At 38.6% G+C, this 17,692-nt stretch overlaps 1 protein-coding gene across 18 annotated transcripts in view; it reads right to left on the bottom strand.

Moving 5' to 3' along the window:
• NCOA1 (nuclear receptor coactivator 1) overlaps window positions 1–17,692 on the bottom strand; it is a 294,599-nt gene that overhangs the window by 75,485 nt on the left and 201,422 nt on the right. For all 18 annotated transcript variants that reach the window (XM_034421269.3, XM_034421265.3, XM_087883325.1 and 15 more), the window contains one exon: window positions 12,251–12,417. In XM_034421269.3, coding sequence (XP_034277160.2) covers window positions 12,251–12,417 — 167 coding nt within the window. The remainder of the gene's footprint in view (window positions 1–12,250; window positions 12,418–17,692) is intronic.

A 17,692-nucleotide genomic window follows, 5' to 3' on the forward strand; every position in this document is an offset into this window, starting at 1 on the left:
GAGAAGGATGTAAATTATTCTATATCATTAGGTCCTTTCAGCTCTGGGATTCCATGAACAGAAGACAGAATAAACTGTAAGTCATAATATATGGTTTTATGCATTTAAGGAGAGGATGCAAAAAAATCTCCCATAGAATAATTTGGTCAGTGAATTAATGCCATCTTTAATATATAATTGGTTTATGTCTCCTACAGATCATTCTTCCTCAAGGTCTACAACAGAACGTATATGATGATTTCATCAACTGTTTGTTTTGACACATATAGCATGAAACAGCACAATTCAAAGGCATCAAAACATTTTCTTAATCTTATCTGATGATTTTTCTTCATTTCCAACCTCCAGAGTGGTATCTTAAATATATCTGAGGTTGTTGATGTTTCTCCCCCAAATCCCAAATTTAATTTCATTTTCAATTTCTTCTGGTCCAGCATTTCTCACTACATCTACTTTGTATGTATTAAATAAATAATATTATGCAACTGTAACATATCTTTCCTCAATTCTGAATTGTTCCAGTTATGATACAAAATTTTCAAGAAGCAGATGGGGTGACCCAGGGTTTTAAGGGTCATTTTTTAATACTTTAAACAGTCCAAAGCCTTTGTATGATCAATAAAGTAAAGTCATTCATCTTTTGCAATATATTTATCTTTCCCACCACCCATTAGATGTTAGCAAGGTTATCTTGGGGTGGTGGGGAGGAGAATTGTGTCTTCTGAATCTAGTGTGTACATCTGGTAGTTTCCTTTCCACGAGTGCAAAATCTTCAACATTATTTTACTAGCATGTGAGAAAAGTACAATTGTTCCATAGTTTCAACACTGGCCTTTTTTGGGTATTGAACTAACAAAGTGATTAAATAAATTGATCTATTTTCATCTCTGGGCCATTGCGGTATTTTCCATACATGCTTAGAAACCATCTTAGCATTTAACGGCAATATCCTGTAAGGTTTTAAACTGCTGCTAGTGTTTCATGAACTTCACTGGATGAATTTATGGGATACTGGTGAGGTTATATCTTGTTCTTCTGCTTATTTTGTTTTCTTTCGTTTAAGTTGTAATTTTGCAAGAAAGAGCCCATGATCTGTGCCACAATAGGAATCAAGTCTTGTTTTTCTTCATGAAGTAAAGCTTTTTCATCTTTGCTTGAGAATATATAATCAACTTGATTTCAATGTTGTTCAGCTTTTAAGTAGTTGGGGAATGGTGGTTGTACAATCATTGAATTTTCTTGGCTGAACTCTGATAGTCTATCTCCTGCTTTGATCTGTGTGTTATGCGCCGAGACCAAATTTTGCCTTTATTCCAAATGCCATTTTGGTTCCAACTTTAACACTTTAGTTCTTTTATATTTAGTATGATTTTTTTTATGCTGCGTCAACAAGGTGCTTTAAATTATTTTAAATCAATTTCCACTTCCTCTATATCTTTGATTAGACAGAGATATGTATCACTATAATAGTGATTGGCTTGCATTGAATTTAAATGGATATCATTGGGGTGGGGGTTGAATCTGAGCACTGTCTTTGACAATATTTTGTTAATAGTGATGGTTTCTTGTCTGCTTCTACTCCGATGAGAAATAACCAGTTCCAATTCATTTCTTTTTCTCAGAATATCAATACTCAGCCTTGACATTTCTGTTTTCACAACATCAAATTGGTTTTCATTTATGATCTGACATTTGACAATCCATTGGTATATATTCTTTGCATTACCAAACTTCCTTTTTGCCTCTGGCCACATCACGAGTTATATATCCTTCGGGCTTAATCTACCTACATTATAAACACTAGTGCTACTCAAACTTCCCTCCAATCTTCCCCAGTAGCTTGCTGGATACCTTTTGCTCTGGGAAGACTCATATTCCAGTATCATGTTGACACTGTCTTGATTGTGAATACTGTAACCATTTTGGGTTTTTAGCAGAATATTGGAGCATGTTTCTAGTGTATTTAGTCTGATCCCTTGTCTATGACTGGACTTCATGGGTGACCTTTCTGGAAATGTAGACCCCCCCAATTGTATATATAGTTCATGGCATCACTGAAATGCATAAGCCTTTCCCCACTACAAGGTATAGTCCCGTGTTTCATAAAGTCTGATTAATAGATTTGTTCTGCAAAACCAATGCCCCTGCTGAGAAGGAGTGTGTACATTTGTCATTGTGGGCTTTTAAAAATGTTCCAGCTGCTTAATGGGATGATGCCACAAAAAAAGAGGCTCACACAGAAGGACTGTGATGTGAAAGGGCACCTATGTTGTAATTCACACTGGAAAATCTCCCACAAATTATATGGCTTTGCACCTGTCTAGGGCTGTTTCATCTAGCTCAGACAACAACTTTGTAGACTGAGCAAGTACACATGGCATGCCCTAGAGGAGCACTTTGAGTTTAAATTAGCTGCCGTCTATAAGGACAGGTTCAAATCTCAGTTGGGGATGACCTCCATGATCAAATTATTCTCTTGTCTGTAATTCTTCATCTGTAAAATGTAAATAGCAATCAAAATGTCACCACAATTTGTTGGGATGGCTAGTGGATGAATTTCAGTCTCAGCCATTCACACAAGGTTCATCAATGACTAACATGACTAAAAGAACCTCCATGTAGTAAATTCAGTGGTGGGTTGCTCCTGATTTGGTCCAGTTCTTGCGAACTGGTAGTAATGGCAACACCCCCTGCCCCGACGTCATCACTGACGATCTGCGCATGCGCAGAAGCTTCTGTGCATGTGCAGAAGCAAGCAAGCCAGCAAGCACTCCTATTGCAAACTGGTAGTAAAAGTAAGTAGAACCCACCACTGAGTAAATTAGTATACCTAAGTCTCAGAGGATATGGACTGACAACATGCTATATGTTTGTAGGTTAAGGTTAGGGTTAGATTGCCCTGGATGTGCCTTCTCTGGTTTCCTTGAGATCTGCATGAAGCAACCCCAAAGACGATCACCTGGATAGCTGAATTGGACATCCAATTATAAGGCCACTGCCATACCCCATAGGAGTTTTACTTATAATTGTGTGGATTGTGTATATATCTTCACTTTTTTTCTGTCTTGTTCTCATCATAAGCTAAATAATAATGTTTGTGGGTTAAACACTGACAATTACTTTTTTATTTTTACATATTTACAAATTCTAATCCATATATTCACTATTACTTTGAAAAAGTTTGTTCATTGCTTTGAACATATTGGCAAACCACTCCACAAAAATACTACATACTGAAAAGTTCCATACAAATTAATTAGAAGAAAATTATTATTATCTCAGTAAATTAGCCTGTACAGTTGTGGATTGTTATTCACTGTTTTTAATACTTGCAGATTGTGTTGTACTGTTTAAAATACGTTTTAATATGTTTTGATATTGCATTCTGCTTTTATATTGTTTTACAATTGTTGTTAGGCTGCCCAAACTAATGCGTTTAAGATGGGCCACTATATAAATCAAAATAAATAAAATTTCAATTATACACAGGCATTTCATCCATCTATTTCATTCATCTGCAAAACAACAAACTTGTGACTTCATCAAGAAAGCTTTTCTTTCTCTTTTTTCTTTCTTTCTTTCTTCTCTTTTTTCTTTTTCTTTCTTTCTTTTTTCTTTTTGCAGTCTCTAGGCACCAAGGTCTTGAAAAGCACCATTCACAGAGCAGCGCTGGTCTAAAAACCATCATGAAACTTTTGTGGGAAGGTGGAGTGCTGAAAAATTAACTGTCTTACTCCTTCCTTTGCCATGTTTATAGCTGTCTTGGCAGATGAACTTCAGACTGCTGCCACAGCCGCAAACTCCATGTCCTGCCAACTGTACATTACTGGCCTTGGAAGGGCTCCAGTCCTGGGAAACCATTCTCAAAGAATTTGCTTGATACTTTTAAATAACAGCAGTCTAGCATGCAAAGCAGAGGCAGAAGAGCAGGCCTGGACTGCTGTATAAGCATGCAGCCAGGGTTGATTTAGAAGGCTTCCTCTGTTCTCTCAAAGTCCTCTCTCTATTCTAAGGGAGAGAAACAAACGAGATGCTTGGTATGGAGGGAAAGGGCTGGCCTCTTGCATCTTCAAAAGAAACAGAGCAGAGAAATCTGTCAATAGGAGGAACTGCCCCTGATGAAACACTTGGCAAAAAGAGGCTTAACTGTGGATTGTTTCCATTCACTGTAGCTTCCACCTGCTGCTTCATACCTTTCCTTTCCTTTTGACAGTGCCAATTAGTGTTCTCTGGGCCACTGAGAATCCTGATTATGGAATTTACAGGATATTTATTTGATGTTTTGAGATTTAAAACTTCCTCTCTTCACCTTGTCACAGCATCTGCGACAGAGATGGACAGCATATTGATATTTTAGGGCTGTACTTAATATTTTGGGGAGTTACCCAGGAGCTGCAGTTGGTGATAATGCAAAGTGAATTGGGTTAGGCTTTTCTGGGTGGTTTCCTTTGTTTTGGGACAGAGTTGGGGTTGGTCAGTTTCTTAAATTATATTAAATCCATTTCCAGTCTTTTATGCTACTTCTCACAAAATGTCAGGAAATCATTCCACCAATTTTCAGTAAAATATTGCATAGAAAGGAGAAAAAGAGATAAAGGAGAAAGTGAGCATCAACTACAGATTGATTGAATAGCACCAATTCTAAGGTGACCAGACATCCCGCTTTTGGCGGGACAGTCCCGCTTTTGAGCAATTTGTCCCGCGTCCCGCGGCGTTTCAAAAAAGTCCCGATTTTTCTTGAGCCCCAGCTGATGGCTAGAAGAAAAAAAAACTCACACTTTTGACCAGTCCTCGAACTTATGACTGTCCTCACATTTTACATTTTTGCCCTATCTTGTCATCATGGTGAAGAGAAGCAGTTGTGAAATGAGTGACATGGTTGTTAAGAATGCTGCATGGGCATAAATGTGAGGATGGTCATAAGTGTGAGGACCAGTCAAAAGTGCGAGGACCTGTCAGAAATGACTTTTTTCAGCTCTCTGGTTAGTCCTTTTGTGCATATGGACTACTCAGAGGGCTGAAAAAGTTATTTTTGACTGGTCCTCACACTTTTGACCAGTCCTCGAACTTACGACTGTCCTCACATTTTACATTTTTGCCCTATCTTGTCACCATGTTGAAGAGAAGCAGTTGTGAAATGAGTGACATGGTTGTTAAGAATGCTGCACGGGCATAAATGTGAGGATGGTCATAAGTGTGAGGACCAGTCAAAAGTGCGAGGACCTGTCAGAAATGACTTTTTTCAGCCCTCTGGTTAGTCCTTTTGTGCATATGGACTACTCAGAGGGCTGAAAAAGTTATTTTTGACTGGTCCTCACACTTTTGACCAGTCCTCGAACTTACGACTGTCCTCACATTTTACATTTTTGCCCTATCTTGTCACCTTGTTGAAGAGAAGCAGTTGTGAAATGAGTGACATGGTTGTTAAGAATGCTGCACGGGCATAAATGTGAGGATGGTCATAAGTGTGAGGACCAGTCAAAAGTGTGAGGACCTGTCAGAAATGACTTTTCAGCCCTCTGAGTAGTCCCTATACACATAGCCATGGCCACCCGGTCACATGACCAGGTAGCCACGCCCACCCAGTCACATGGCCTCCAAGCCACGCCCACACAATAAGCCACACCCACAATGGTGTCCTTCTTACCAATGTTAAAATCTGTTCACCTTACCCTATAGACATAGCCATGGCCACCCGGTCACATGACCAGCTAGCCACGCCCACCCAGTCACATGACCAGCTAGCCACGCCCACAAAATAAGCCACGCCCACAATGTCCCTCTTTACCAATGTTAAAATCTGGTCACCTTAACCAATTCAGCTTTAGAATCTCCTATGTAGGAGTTTGTTAATAGTTTGTTTTTGGGGCCAAGATGCCCAGGGCCAGCAAACCAATTTCCTCTGCACTATCATCAATGTAGAAGGGGCACTAAAACACCTCAATTCCAAGCTATGAAGCAAGGTAGTTGATATCTAACAGTTCTACAAATGAGTAGAGGACATTATAATTCATTCGGCTGTTTCACAAAACTTTCCCTAGCAACAGCAACCACTTTCCAACATGCTCTGACATTCATTATTATACCTGAATGCAATGTCGCATTTGTATGTATATCCATGGCAAAATCACATCTACTTATTTCTAAGGCCTTTTTTTAACGTTACAAGATTCTAGATTTTTCCTAATGTGGAAACCAACATAGAAAAAGACAGGGTTGCAAAAATCAGCAGTCTTAAGCCGGGTTTCCTATAATTACTTTTGTTATGGCTCCTGTTTTCTGCTTCTTAGCCACTCCCCACCCCCAACTGCTTACCTTTATCATTGTGCCCTTCTGCTCCTATTGAATAAACAATTCTTCTTGCAGAAGACAGCAGCTATAGAGTGCTGAGCTCGGATTTCTCCTACATCTCCAGCAGAATCAGGGTTCAGTGAGAATAACAGCCTTGTGGTATTTAAACCAAAAATCTATCTAGTCCAGCATCCTGTTTCCACTAGTAGACTTTAAAGCAGTCTCTTCTTTTACTTGACCTCAAAAGTTAGTACTGAAAGGTGGATGCTCTTAAACAGAAAGTTCACTTCCCATCCTGTTTAGCAACCTTCTGCTCCATTAACCCACAATATCATTTAAGTTTCCTCACTCTACAACTTTAAGAGAAAGACTTTGCTTATTCTTAGGAAAGGACTCTCACATCAGTTGTGGAAGTAATAATGGAATCCACTTCCTAAAACTACTTAATTTTTATGCATTCTAGTTCAAAATATAGTTACACATTGTATTTGTAGAGTCAACTAGGGTAGAGAACAAGGAATGGAAATAAAATGGACAAACCAGCATTCATAGTTTCTTTGTTGGGGATAATAGAAAATGTTTTAGAGTGAAGACACCAACATGATTAACACTCAATCCCAAATGCTGAAAGTTCAGATAGCATTTTTTTGATGGACACTGATGGTCTTAGCCACTTTTCAGCCATCATCTCATGCTCAAAAGGTTAGAAATAAATATAGTGTAAATGCGATGAGGTTCCTCCCTCCTTTCCCCAAACAACACAGTCAGCAGAAGCAGATAAGCTGCCAAAAGAGAGCAAAGCTCAAGGAAACATACACTGAAGTAGCAATTGGCCTAGTTAATGTTCAGCCAAGCTATGCCATGTCAAGGAGAATAATGACTGCTGAAAGTGTCCATAAGCCAGAAATTCTTAAGCACTTACCTCCTTGAAAAATCCCTTCAGTTTCCATCTGTAGTGTGCATGAAATCTGATGAAGCACATCACTGAATGCATGTTTCCGAAAAATCCCTTTTTCTCCAACAGTGTATAGCAGTGTTTTTCAACCATGGCAACTTGAAGATGTGTGGACTTCAACTCCCAGAATTCCCCAGCTTGCCAGCTGGCTGGGGAATTCTGGGAGTTGAAGTCCATACATCCTTAAGTTTCCAAGGCTGAGAAACACTGGTACAGTATATAGAAACACTGGTACAGTATATACTGTATACAGTATATAGCACTTTCCTAAAGTGTCATAAAGCATTTACAGAGGCCAATGGCACTAACTTCTCCTCATATAGTCTAACCTCACTTACATTTTTTTAAAATTTAATTTATATGCCGCCCTTCTCCGGAGACTCAGGGCGGCTTACAATGCGTTAAGCAATAGCCTTCATACTTTTGTATATTTTTATACAAAGTCAGCTTATTGCCCCCACAAACTAGGTCCTCATTTAACCTACCTTAGAAAGGATGGAAGGCTGAGTCAACCTTGAGCCTGGTAAGATTCGAACCTGCAGAAATTGCAGGCAGCTGTGTTAATAACTGTTAATAACAGTGCTTTAGTCTGCCCCCCCACCAGGCTCTGTTTCTCCAGAAACCTTTTTTTTTCCTAACACTCACCAATAGGCAGAGGCAAAAGTATCAATTTACAATTAAATACATGTGGAATCAATTATTTACTTTTCAAAACCAGCATCATGAATTTGAGCAGAAGAATTTGGATTGGATTCACAGGAATTCCTTGCCTTTTTAAAGCTATCCTCTGCCACTCGGGGTGGTCTGTCTGAATAGTTTTGAAAAATTCAAGCAGCTGTAAAAGGGCTTCCTTCAGTCCTGTCCAGAATGTTCCATTAACTTAGCTTTACTATCATCCTGCAGGAACACAGCTGAGAATTACAGGGACAAAGACAAAATCACTTTGCTAAACCATAAGAAACTTTGAGGCATTTTGAGATAATATTTTTAAAGAATTGCATACACTGAAGTTTCTGAAGCTTGGAATATTTAATTTCCTTATAGCAACAGAGTTGAAATCTCTTGTGACTTGGAATTATATATATATTTCCCAGAGATATGAGGCTTTCTATTTAGAATTGGAAAATTGCCTTATCACATTCAAAATTGCCTACTCCCAAATGGAAACAGATATCTGAGATCTCATACAGAGATATTTTACTCTCCCTTGGCACCTAACAACAATTTAATTTTAAAACGTTAACATTGAAATAATGCCCTTCCAAAATTAGATATCTAGTGGAAAATGTTATATTTTTCATACAGATTTTTTTTTGTGAAAAAGCTAACTTTCTGAAACAGAAGGTGATAAATCCAGCTGATTGCAATCTCAATACACTTTCACAAGTATCATCAAGAACAGCTTTCTGTATTTATATTTAACTTGTAGCAAGAATAATATGATTGCTAACAGGGAAAGCAGCCATTTCATTTTCTGTTCCTACTGAGAGGCATGCATTATTGTTTGCCACAAAATAAACACAGTGTGTAAACTGTCTCCTAAGAGGCTTAAATGAAAGGTGTAAACATGAGAAAACATTAACATGTGAACATGCTTATTATGGGCTACATGGACTGCAGAGATCACAAGTATCCTTGGCAAGAATGTTAGAACCTCGCTTTCATTCCCCCCATTCTGGATGTAAAGAAAACTTCCTTGGGATGAAAAGCAGTGTCTTTTCTCCTTGGCAAATTGACAGATTATGTGCCCTATGTTTTGTCTTTCAAATTAGCTACCAATGCTACAAAGCAAGCATTCAATTTAGAGAGAAACATGGAGTGCCTCTTTCTCTCATCTAAGCATGAAGGGATTCCAGAATAGACCTTGGCAGGGCCCCTATTTCTCATGCTCCCAGCTGCTAGCAATTTAGCTACAGTGGGAGAAATGAGAGAACTTTTCTCTTGAATTGTATGAGCACAGAAATTCAAATTTAAAATCTAGATATTTCTACCCTCCCCCCAATCTATTATTGGCTTCTGTTCTCCTAAAGTAGCATTTTAGCAATGTATAATTATGCCCAACAGTATTTTACTTTGGAATGACTCAGTAGATGGATTTTGTAGTATAAGATTTGGGTTTTACTGCATACTGTAGTATATGGCTCTGATTACTTGTCTGATTATCTCAGCGATCTTTTTTTTTGTAGAAAAGTTATACTGAATGGAGAAATGTTGTTTCTCCCAGAAATTATTCAGACTTCCAGAAAGTAGTATTTATTTTCATCTCAGCATTTCTAACTGTGCCATTAATTGTCGCTCTTTCTTTCAAGTAAGTGATAAGTTTAGTGAATTGGCAGCCAAATGGAAATCCACTGAAATCACATAATTGCATCCACAGACACACATACACACACACATTCATATACATATTTAAGCAGATACAGTTTTAAAATGCATAAAAGTAGAAAGACTACATAAATGGATACTTTGGGCCAAGTACCCACAATACAATAGCAGTAACAATAGCAACAGTACTTAGACTTATATATTGCCGCATAGTGCTTCAGAGCACTCTCTGGGCGGTTTATAACATCAGCACATTTCCCCCCAAAATCTGGGTCCTTTTTATTGACCTCAGAAGGATAGAAGACTGAGTCAACGTTGAGCCTGTCAGGATCAAACTCCTGGCTCTGGGCAGAATTAGCCTGCAATACTGCATTCTCACCACTGCACCACCAGGGCTCTTGCAGCGAGGCCAGAATTATGATATACACATGATATCATTATGCACTTGTGTCCAGATATCAGATATGAGGCAAGTGGAAAATTGTCAGGTATGTGTTACCATCCCACCTCCTGCCCTAAAGAGATAGATTTAAGTCAGGGGTGTCAAACTCACGTCATCATGGCAGTGTCACATGATCTATTGGGACTTTTTCCCCCTTCGCTAGCATGTGACACATTCTGCCCACGGGGCGGGAATTTGACAGCCCTGCTTTAAGTGATACAATTTTTTTAAAAAATTGTTACTTTGAATGAAATTGAAATAAAATAAAACAAAACAAGGGAATTGTTCATTTTAAAATTCAATGAAAAAAGTTAATTATAGCACTGTAGAAATGTTATAGTTGGAAGCTCACACAATAATTTTCAGCATCCAGAGCTGAATGAAAGGTAATTCAGGCATATTATTTCCTATGCAAGAAACCTCCCTTATATTAGATTGGACATATCCAACTAACAACTGAAGACAACAAGTATACTTGTATTGTATAATGTTGCCTGATATGGTTAGCAGCTCTCTGAAGCAATTACAAATCCTCAAATAGCCATATCTGCCTCCTACCCCAATTTCCTTCCCTTAAAAGATTCTGGTGTCATCCAACTGCAAGCCATTATAGAAACATGTATAATTTTGTAATTTCAATCCTAAAACTAAAATTCAAGTCTCTACCAAGCAAAATGTTTTTGTAGTTTCTCAGACAGTACATCACATTAAAATAGGTATCTCAAAACCTTCTTTTCAGAAGTCTGTTTGCAACATAAACAGAAATCTGCATTCTTTATCCTGAGTACTGGGATGAATATTAGCCAATGGCATAGAACTGGTCCCATAGAACTGGTAACATTACTGGAATTCCTTGGCTAGTGATTCTTAAGAATTTATTTGCATATAAAATTATTGTGCCTCTTTTTGAGATAAACAGATCTGATGAAGCAAATTTAATGACCGAGGATTTTCAGTCTACAGCTTGTAATGCCTGTTAATCAGCTGCTCTTATATTCTTAATAGAACTACAACTGTGTTTTAGCTTGGCAAACAAAAGTGACTGCAAGGATAGAGGAAGTATGAGTAGGAAGTGACAAGACAGCAAAATTGAACGTACCCTTGCTCTGCACACAGGCTCCTATTATAAATGGTCCCTGCCTCCCAAGCAGCTGGGAAGGTAGAGGATCGGCACTGAAGAAATTGTTGAGCATCGACTCCAATGTACTAATTCTCCCCTGAAATGTCCCCAGCAATCACATACACACAATCTATATAAGATACATTGGGGAGCGGAGGGAATAATACTGACTTTTCTTTGAAATAGTACATTTTATGCACTGGCATCTCAGGCAAGAAATAAATATCAAGTGAGTGATATGGGGAAATCTGCTACAAAAATGCACTGGGGATTGTTTTTGTAAATAGCTTTGAGAGAGTATTACAAGTATCAGAACAGTAGGAAACACAATGAAAGTGCATAATGTTTCTCTGCTCATCAATTTCTTGCTCCAAGTCCATCTATCCCAAATGATTCCACATTAACTTTGCAGGATCCAGAATTAGGATGTTATAAGAAGAAAATCATGAGGGGAAAAGGGACAATGAAAACATTAAGTATCCATCTCTCCAGCCAGGTCTTCTGCTACATTTCAATCCTTCCCAAAGCTGTTTGCTAATTTACAGGGGGGGAAAAGTACATTACATCCTTCACTAGATGGAGTTGCACATAATATGCAGCCTGTCTTTTGGTTCTATGGCTCAATGCCCCTCAAATGTATTGACCTTGTTTTGCTTTCTACTACCCTTAGTGTACGTCCAAAATTTGTAAGGGTTAGGGATGGTGTTACTATTTGCAATTGTGTGTTATTATCTTTGGGATGGAATATTAACCGTGCAGTAGCTTTATAAAACAACTTTCGCTCCTTCCTTACAATGTGCATACCGTGAATGTTATTATCAGGACACAGCAGGAGTTTACCTGAAATTGCTTATTAAAAATCAGGTTGCCATTGTAGAACAGTGAAGATCTTGTTTTCCCACTTCATCCAGTGTGAACCAAGAAGATAATCTTATGTAAAACTTGAATTTTGATCAATTGGGCTTTAGCAGTGGATGACTGACAGGATTCTATTTTACCTTTTCCTGCACTTCCTCAAGAAGATCCTGGCACATAGTTTATATATCATTGTATTATAAATTCAAGAACACAAGGAATTAACCACAACAAAAAAAGGCAAAATATTTTGCAGATCTACCTTGTTCGAGTCTTTTCATCTGCTGAATCTGATCAACCGTTTTTTTTAGAATCTTGCATTTGTCTGGTTTAACGCTCAGGCTGTCAATTTCTCCAATATTGGCTGAAAGCAGCTCTGCCAGCTCTTCTAAGTATTTGTTCTCTTGCTCCCTGCGTCGTTTCTCATTGCTGTTAGAGAAAAATCAATTCATAGTTACTGAATTCTCCATAATCAAAACCTATGTATGGTTTGTTCAAATAACAATTCAAAAGCTGGACCAATAATAAATCAAACCAAATATTTGAGTTCCTTGAATAGTTGGGAGCTTTTGTGAACACATCCTAAGCAGCACCCATAAACTCACTGAAATCCAGTCTGTTTCAACATTAAAGCAAGTATGGATGTGAAGGGAGGGACCATCGCGGAGACAGATGACACAAGGTGAAGAGTGAAGCTGTCTAAGCAGCGGTAAGAGCATTTATTACAGCTTATCTTGTGGTGATAAGAGCGGTGAAGTGAGCTCATTTCTTCACTCTAGAGAAAGCCAGCTGGTGGCCTCATTTCAAGTGACTAGGTCTCTTTTGATAAGGAGGGGCGGGGGGAATCCTTACAGGGTCTCTTTGAGAAATATTGTTGGCATCTGTTTGATAGAACCACTTACCTTTGCTTGAACTTGGATTCCAGATGTACAGATCCTATAGAAGTGCCTAAGACTTGTCCAAATCCAGTTATTATTTATTTATTTATTTATTTATTTATTTATTTAATTTATATGCCGTCCTTCTCGGGAGACTCAGGGCGTTAAGCAATAGCCTTCATACTTTTGTATATACCTGCTTAGTAGGGCTTTCGGCCCTCTCCTAAGCGGTGTTCTTTTTTATACAAAGTCAACTTATTGCCCCCACAATCCGGGTCCTCATTTTACCTACCTCAAAAGGATGGAAGGCTGAGTCAACCTTGAGCCTGGTGAGATTTGAACTTGCAGTAATTGCAGGCAGCTGGTGCTACTTAACAGCACTTTAGTCTGCTGCGCCACCAAGGCTCTTAGAGTTATCAAGTTATCTAGAGAAAGTCTAAATAGGTCATTCCTAAGAACGTAGACAGGACCCTTATTGCTATAGTTCATTTTTACCTCTGGCCCAGAAGATGTGGGGATCTGGTTGAGGAGGAATCCAGCTCTGACTCAACCCTAGAAAGACAGAGTAGCTTTGGGTTTTTAGTTTCTCACCCCACAATCTGGAGAGGTATCATCTTTGATTTTTGAGGGAACAGCACTTCCCAGTGAGAGCTGGTGTGCAATTCTAGAGTTCTCCTGAACTTATGACCCCTATTTGGTTGGGGGGAGGGGCGAGCTTTGCACAGAAGCATCTCCTGTGCCAACTGCACCTAATGCTGGACTAGGAGGCCTTGCTGACCATCACTCATCATAGTCACTTCCTATCTGGATGACAACAACATGCTGTGCAAGGGGCTCCTCTTGAAGGGCATCCAGAAATCACAACTGGTCCAGAATGCAGCAGTGTGCATAGTTTCAAGTGTCCCATTTCAATTTTCTCCATAGGACACCAGCACACTGACTTCCAGTTTTTTTTCTGGTATGATTCCACATGGTAGTTATCACTTTTTAAGAGCTGAATGGCAGAGGCAGGTTATTGGTGGGGTCACTTCTCCCTGAAAATATTTGCCAACTGTGCCAGGTCCAGAAGGCTTCTAACAGGTGGCTTTTCCACCAAGCACTGGATTAGTATGAAGACAGAGCCCAGAAAAGATTACTGTTAATACATTGAGAAATGTTGTTTCAGGGTGCCACAAGTTGGTTTTTGGAAGTTCTTTTTTTTTTTTGTAATGTTCATGTTGTTATTAGGGTGCGCCATCAAGCAAAATCAATGGGGAAGTCATCAGGAGGTCGTGATCATGTTGGCAGCTTGAAAGCTTCCAGCTTAATATGGCTTCCAAAGCTGACATCATCACTTAATGACCCAGGGGTTCACAGTTAATGATGGAATTGCAGAATTACACTCGTTATGTGGTGGGAACATGTGACAACACAATTTATGACCATATCTCTTAACAATAGCAATTCTGGTCCCAACTGGCATCATTATTTGAGGACTACCTATATATTTTCAATGTCTCATTGTTTGTATCATTTTACCAAATATTTTTAGTACATTAACTTTTATGACATATGGTATTTTTGTGATTAACTATCAGTGGTATTGCTTAGGTCAGCTCTTGAAATTGCTTTCTCAGAAATATCAAAGATTTCTCTTATACAAAGAAATACATGAAGGAAGACTATTTTATTAACTGCTGATACAGGAAGGGGAAAGCAGAAAAGGTCATGGTAGGATGGAGTTGATGAGAACCACAAAAAGAGAAACTTAAAAGCAGAAAATGAAATCTATACAGCATGGATATGATAGAATTAAAGAAGGGTAGAAAGATAAGGACAGGTACAGTAGCTACTGTGATTTAAAATTAGGTTGAGTCATATTTCCTTTTCTTTCCTTTTACTGTAAGTCACACCTTTAATTTACTTTGCTTGCAAGTTCCTATCTCTTTCTGTACTTTGCTTACTCTGGAATAGTGTGATTGTATTATGTGTTTTTCTTTTGAGCTGTCCTTCCAGTTCTTTTCTTTTTACACATAACTTATCTGAGGTGTCAATTCTGTCATTAAGGCAGAAAAATCCCCAACTTATTGAATTAAAAGGAGTTAGGGTTAGGGCAAAAAGCAATTGGTAAGTTGCTACTGGGGATAAAATTTGAGGGCAGCATGCCAACAAACAGAGTTAATAAACTAAAAGACAAAAATGAATTAAGAAAGATAATATCTTGCAATAACGATCACTTCACAAGCAAAACTGAGATGTGGCCAACAGATCATGAAATCATACAAAGAAAGAACAACTAACTCTTATTTAGTTGCAAAAGGCCAATTCTATAGTTTGCAATGTTTCCCCCCCCCAAACTTAAAAAACGAATAATGAACAGTTATAAGCTGCTTAACAAATCCTTTCCCAAGATTTATGTTATTGGCCAGACTCCTATTTTTGCAATGCTCCAATTGTAATACCTTCACAGCTAGGAAAAAAAGAACCTATCTCCCATCCCTTTCAATTAGTGTCTCCATTATTTGTAAGAACCATGTGGTTCCTAGAATGTTGTGCTTGATCCTACTAGTCCGGTGGCATAGCCACTGATATTGATAAATGTAATTATTCTTTCCAAGGTGCATTTTCCAGAATTAAAACCTCATTTATTCCCAGAAACAAAAACCCAACGATATTAAGGGTATTCTCTCCACTCTTGGACTCCTGCTTTAACAATGTTTGACTAGCTCAATAATCTTTTCCTTCTTCTTTTCATGTTGTTCTTTGAAGACCATGGATGACCCAGATAAGCTGTTGAAAGCATATTTTTTTAATAGAACACATACAAGAATATCTTTCTTTCCCATACTCTGCTGAAAAATTCTGCTAAACACTAGCACATATAAGCTTTAAAATGTGCGTGGATATATAAATAAATAAATCTGGAAAAGATAAAGGTGCACAGGTTGTGGAAGAAATGGGAAATATTACTTTGGGCCTCCTGGACATTTTTAATTTCAGGTGAAATTAAGAAAAGGGGTGGGCAGGAAACCAGTAAAGCAACATATGTGAATTCATTAAAATATTTAATTAACAACTCATTGCCATTGTTGCTATGGTAATATAAGCTGCAACTGATGGGAAAAAAATAAAGGAATTGCTTTTACAAAAATGCCTATAAGAATAGTTTCAGTCAGCGATCACCATCAGTAACAATTAAACTTATAGACTCCAGCACAGAAGAAAATGGTATAGTAGCAGTCTGAAATTAGTTCTGACAAACTGTTAAAAACCTCTGCCAATTAATCATACAAATTAATTAAGGGCTTTAATGAACTGAACTGGCATGAATATGCAAGTGAGTAAAAGAACAGTTTAATGAAGAGAGCGCTCTCCTTTAGAAGATACATGCAAACAGAACAGCAGGAGCCATCTTAGAAGGTGTGCTGAGAAGAAAGTAAAATAGGAAAAATATATTTGTTAACTAAGGATTAACAAATGCCCATTCTACAATGTAGTCGCAGGAGTCTTCTCCAGCAACTATGGTGCTGGAGAAGACTCCTGCGAGTCCCTTGGACTGCAAGGCAATCAAACCGGCCAGTCCTAGAGGAGATCAACCCTGACTGCTCTTTAGAAGGCCAGATCCTGAAGATGAAACTCAAATACTTTGGTCACCTAATGAGAAGGAAGGAGTCACCGGAGAAGAGCCTAATGCTGGGAAAGATTGAGGGCCAAAGAAGAAGGGGATGGCAGAGAATGAGGTAGCTGGATGGAGTCACCGAAGCAATCAGTGTGAGCTTAAATGGACTCCAGAGGATGGTAGAGGACAGGAAGGCCTGGAGGAACATTGTCCATGGGGTTATGATGGGTCAGACACGACTTCGCAACTAACAACAACAACAACAACAACAACAACAACAACAACGTAGTATGGGGGTGCTAAGTTAAATGAAGTCAGGGCTCAACCAGTTAAGACCCTTACTTGGAAAGGGACTGAGCAAAATTGGGCTTAAAGTAGTTTGTCCCAACATTGTCTTCAAACACAAAATCAAATATGATTGGGATTGGGATATACCTCTTTAAAAAAAAATAATAATTCTGGGGTTCTGTCTATCTGTCTGCCTGTCTATCTCTTGTGGTTTTGGGTTGAGATGAAAGGAAAAAGAGACCCGCATAAAAGACTGGCATTAGCATCAGTAAGGAAGGTCAGTTAAAATTCACTAATTGGACACCAGAGATCTGCATTATTGCTTTATTGCTTGGAGAATATCAGAGGATTTAATATAAGTAGCTGAATCTGTTTAATGTCTAATATCCATCCAGGACATATCACATAATCCATTGCCTGCAGTTTATACGGCCACTGGGAGTCACAATTTAAGGATTTACACCAGGCATTTCTAAAACTCTAATACTTTTCCAGTGAAGGAGACAGAGGCATTTGCTCATCTTCCAAAGCCAGGGGTGAAATCCAGGAGGTTCTGACAGGTTCTAGAGAACCGGTAGCAGAAATTTTGATTAGTTCGGAGAACCGGCAAATACCACCTCTGGCTGGCCCCAGAGTGGGGTGGGAATGGAGATTTTGCAGTATCCTTCCCCTGGAGTGGGTTGGGAATGGAGATTTGCAGTATCCTTCCCCTGCCACGCCCACCAAGCCACGCCCACAGAACCAGTAGTAAAAAAAATTGGATTTCACCACTGTCCAAAGCTATGTACATATTCTGCTAATAATTCCATTTATAGAGTAGTTTTTGTACAACAGAATCAGCAGGCACAAATCTAATAGCACAAAGAGCAAAATCTAGAACCAAGTGGGAGAAACCTTTGACTTCAAAAGGAACCCTACTTCTGATATGAAACCTTTCATT

This window comes from Pantherophis guttatus, chromosome 1, assembly GCF_059756535.1.
Source record: "Pantherophis guttatus breed Tessera chromosome 1, ASM5975653v1, whole genome shotgun sequence".
In the NCBI taxonomy this organism is placed as follows: Eukaryota; Metazoa; Chordata; class Lepidosauria; order Squamata; family Colubridae; genus Pantherophis; species Pantherophis guttatus.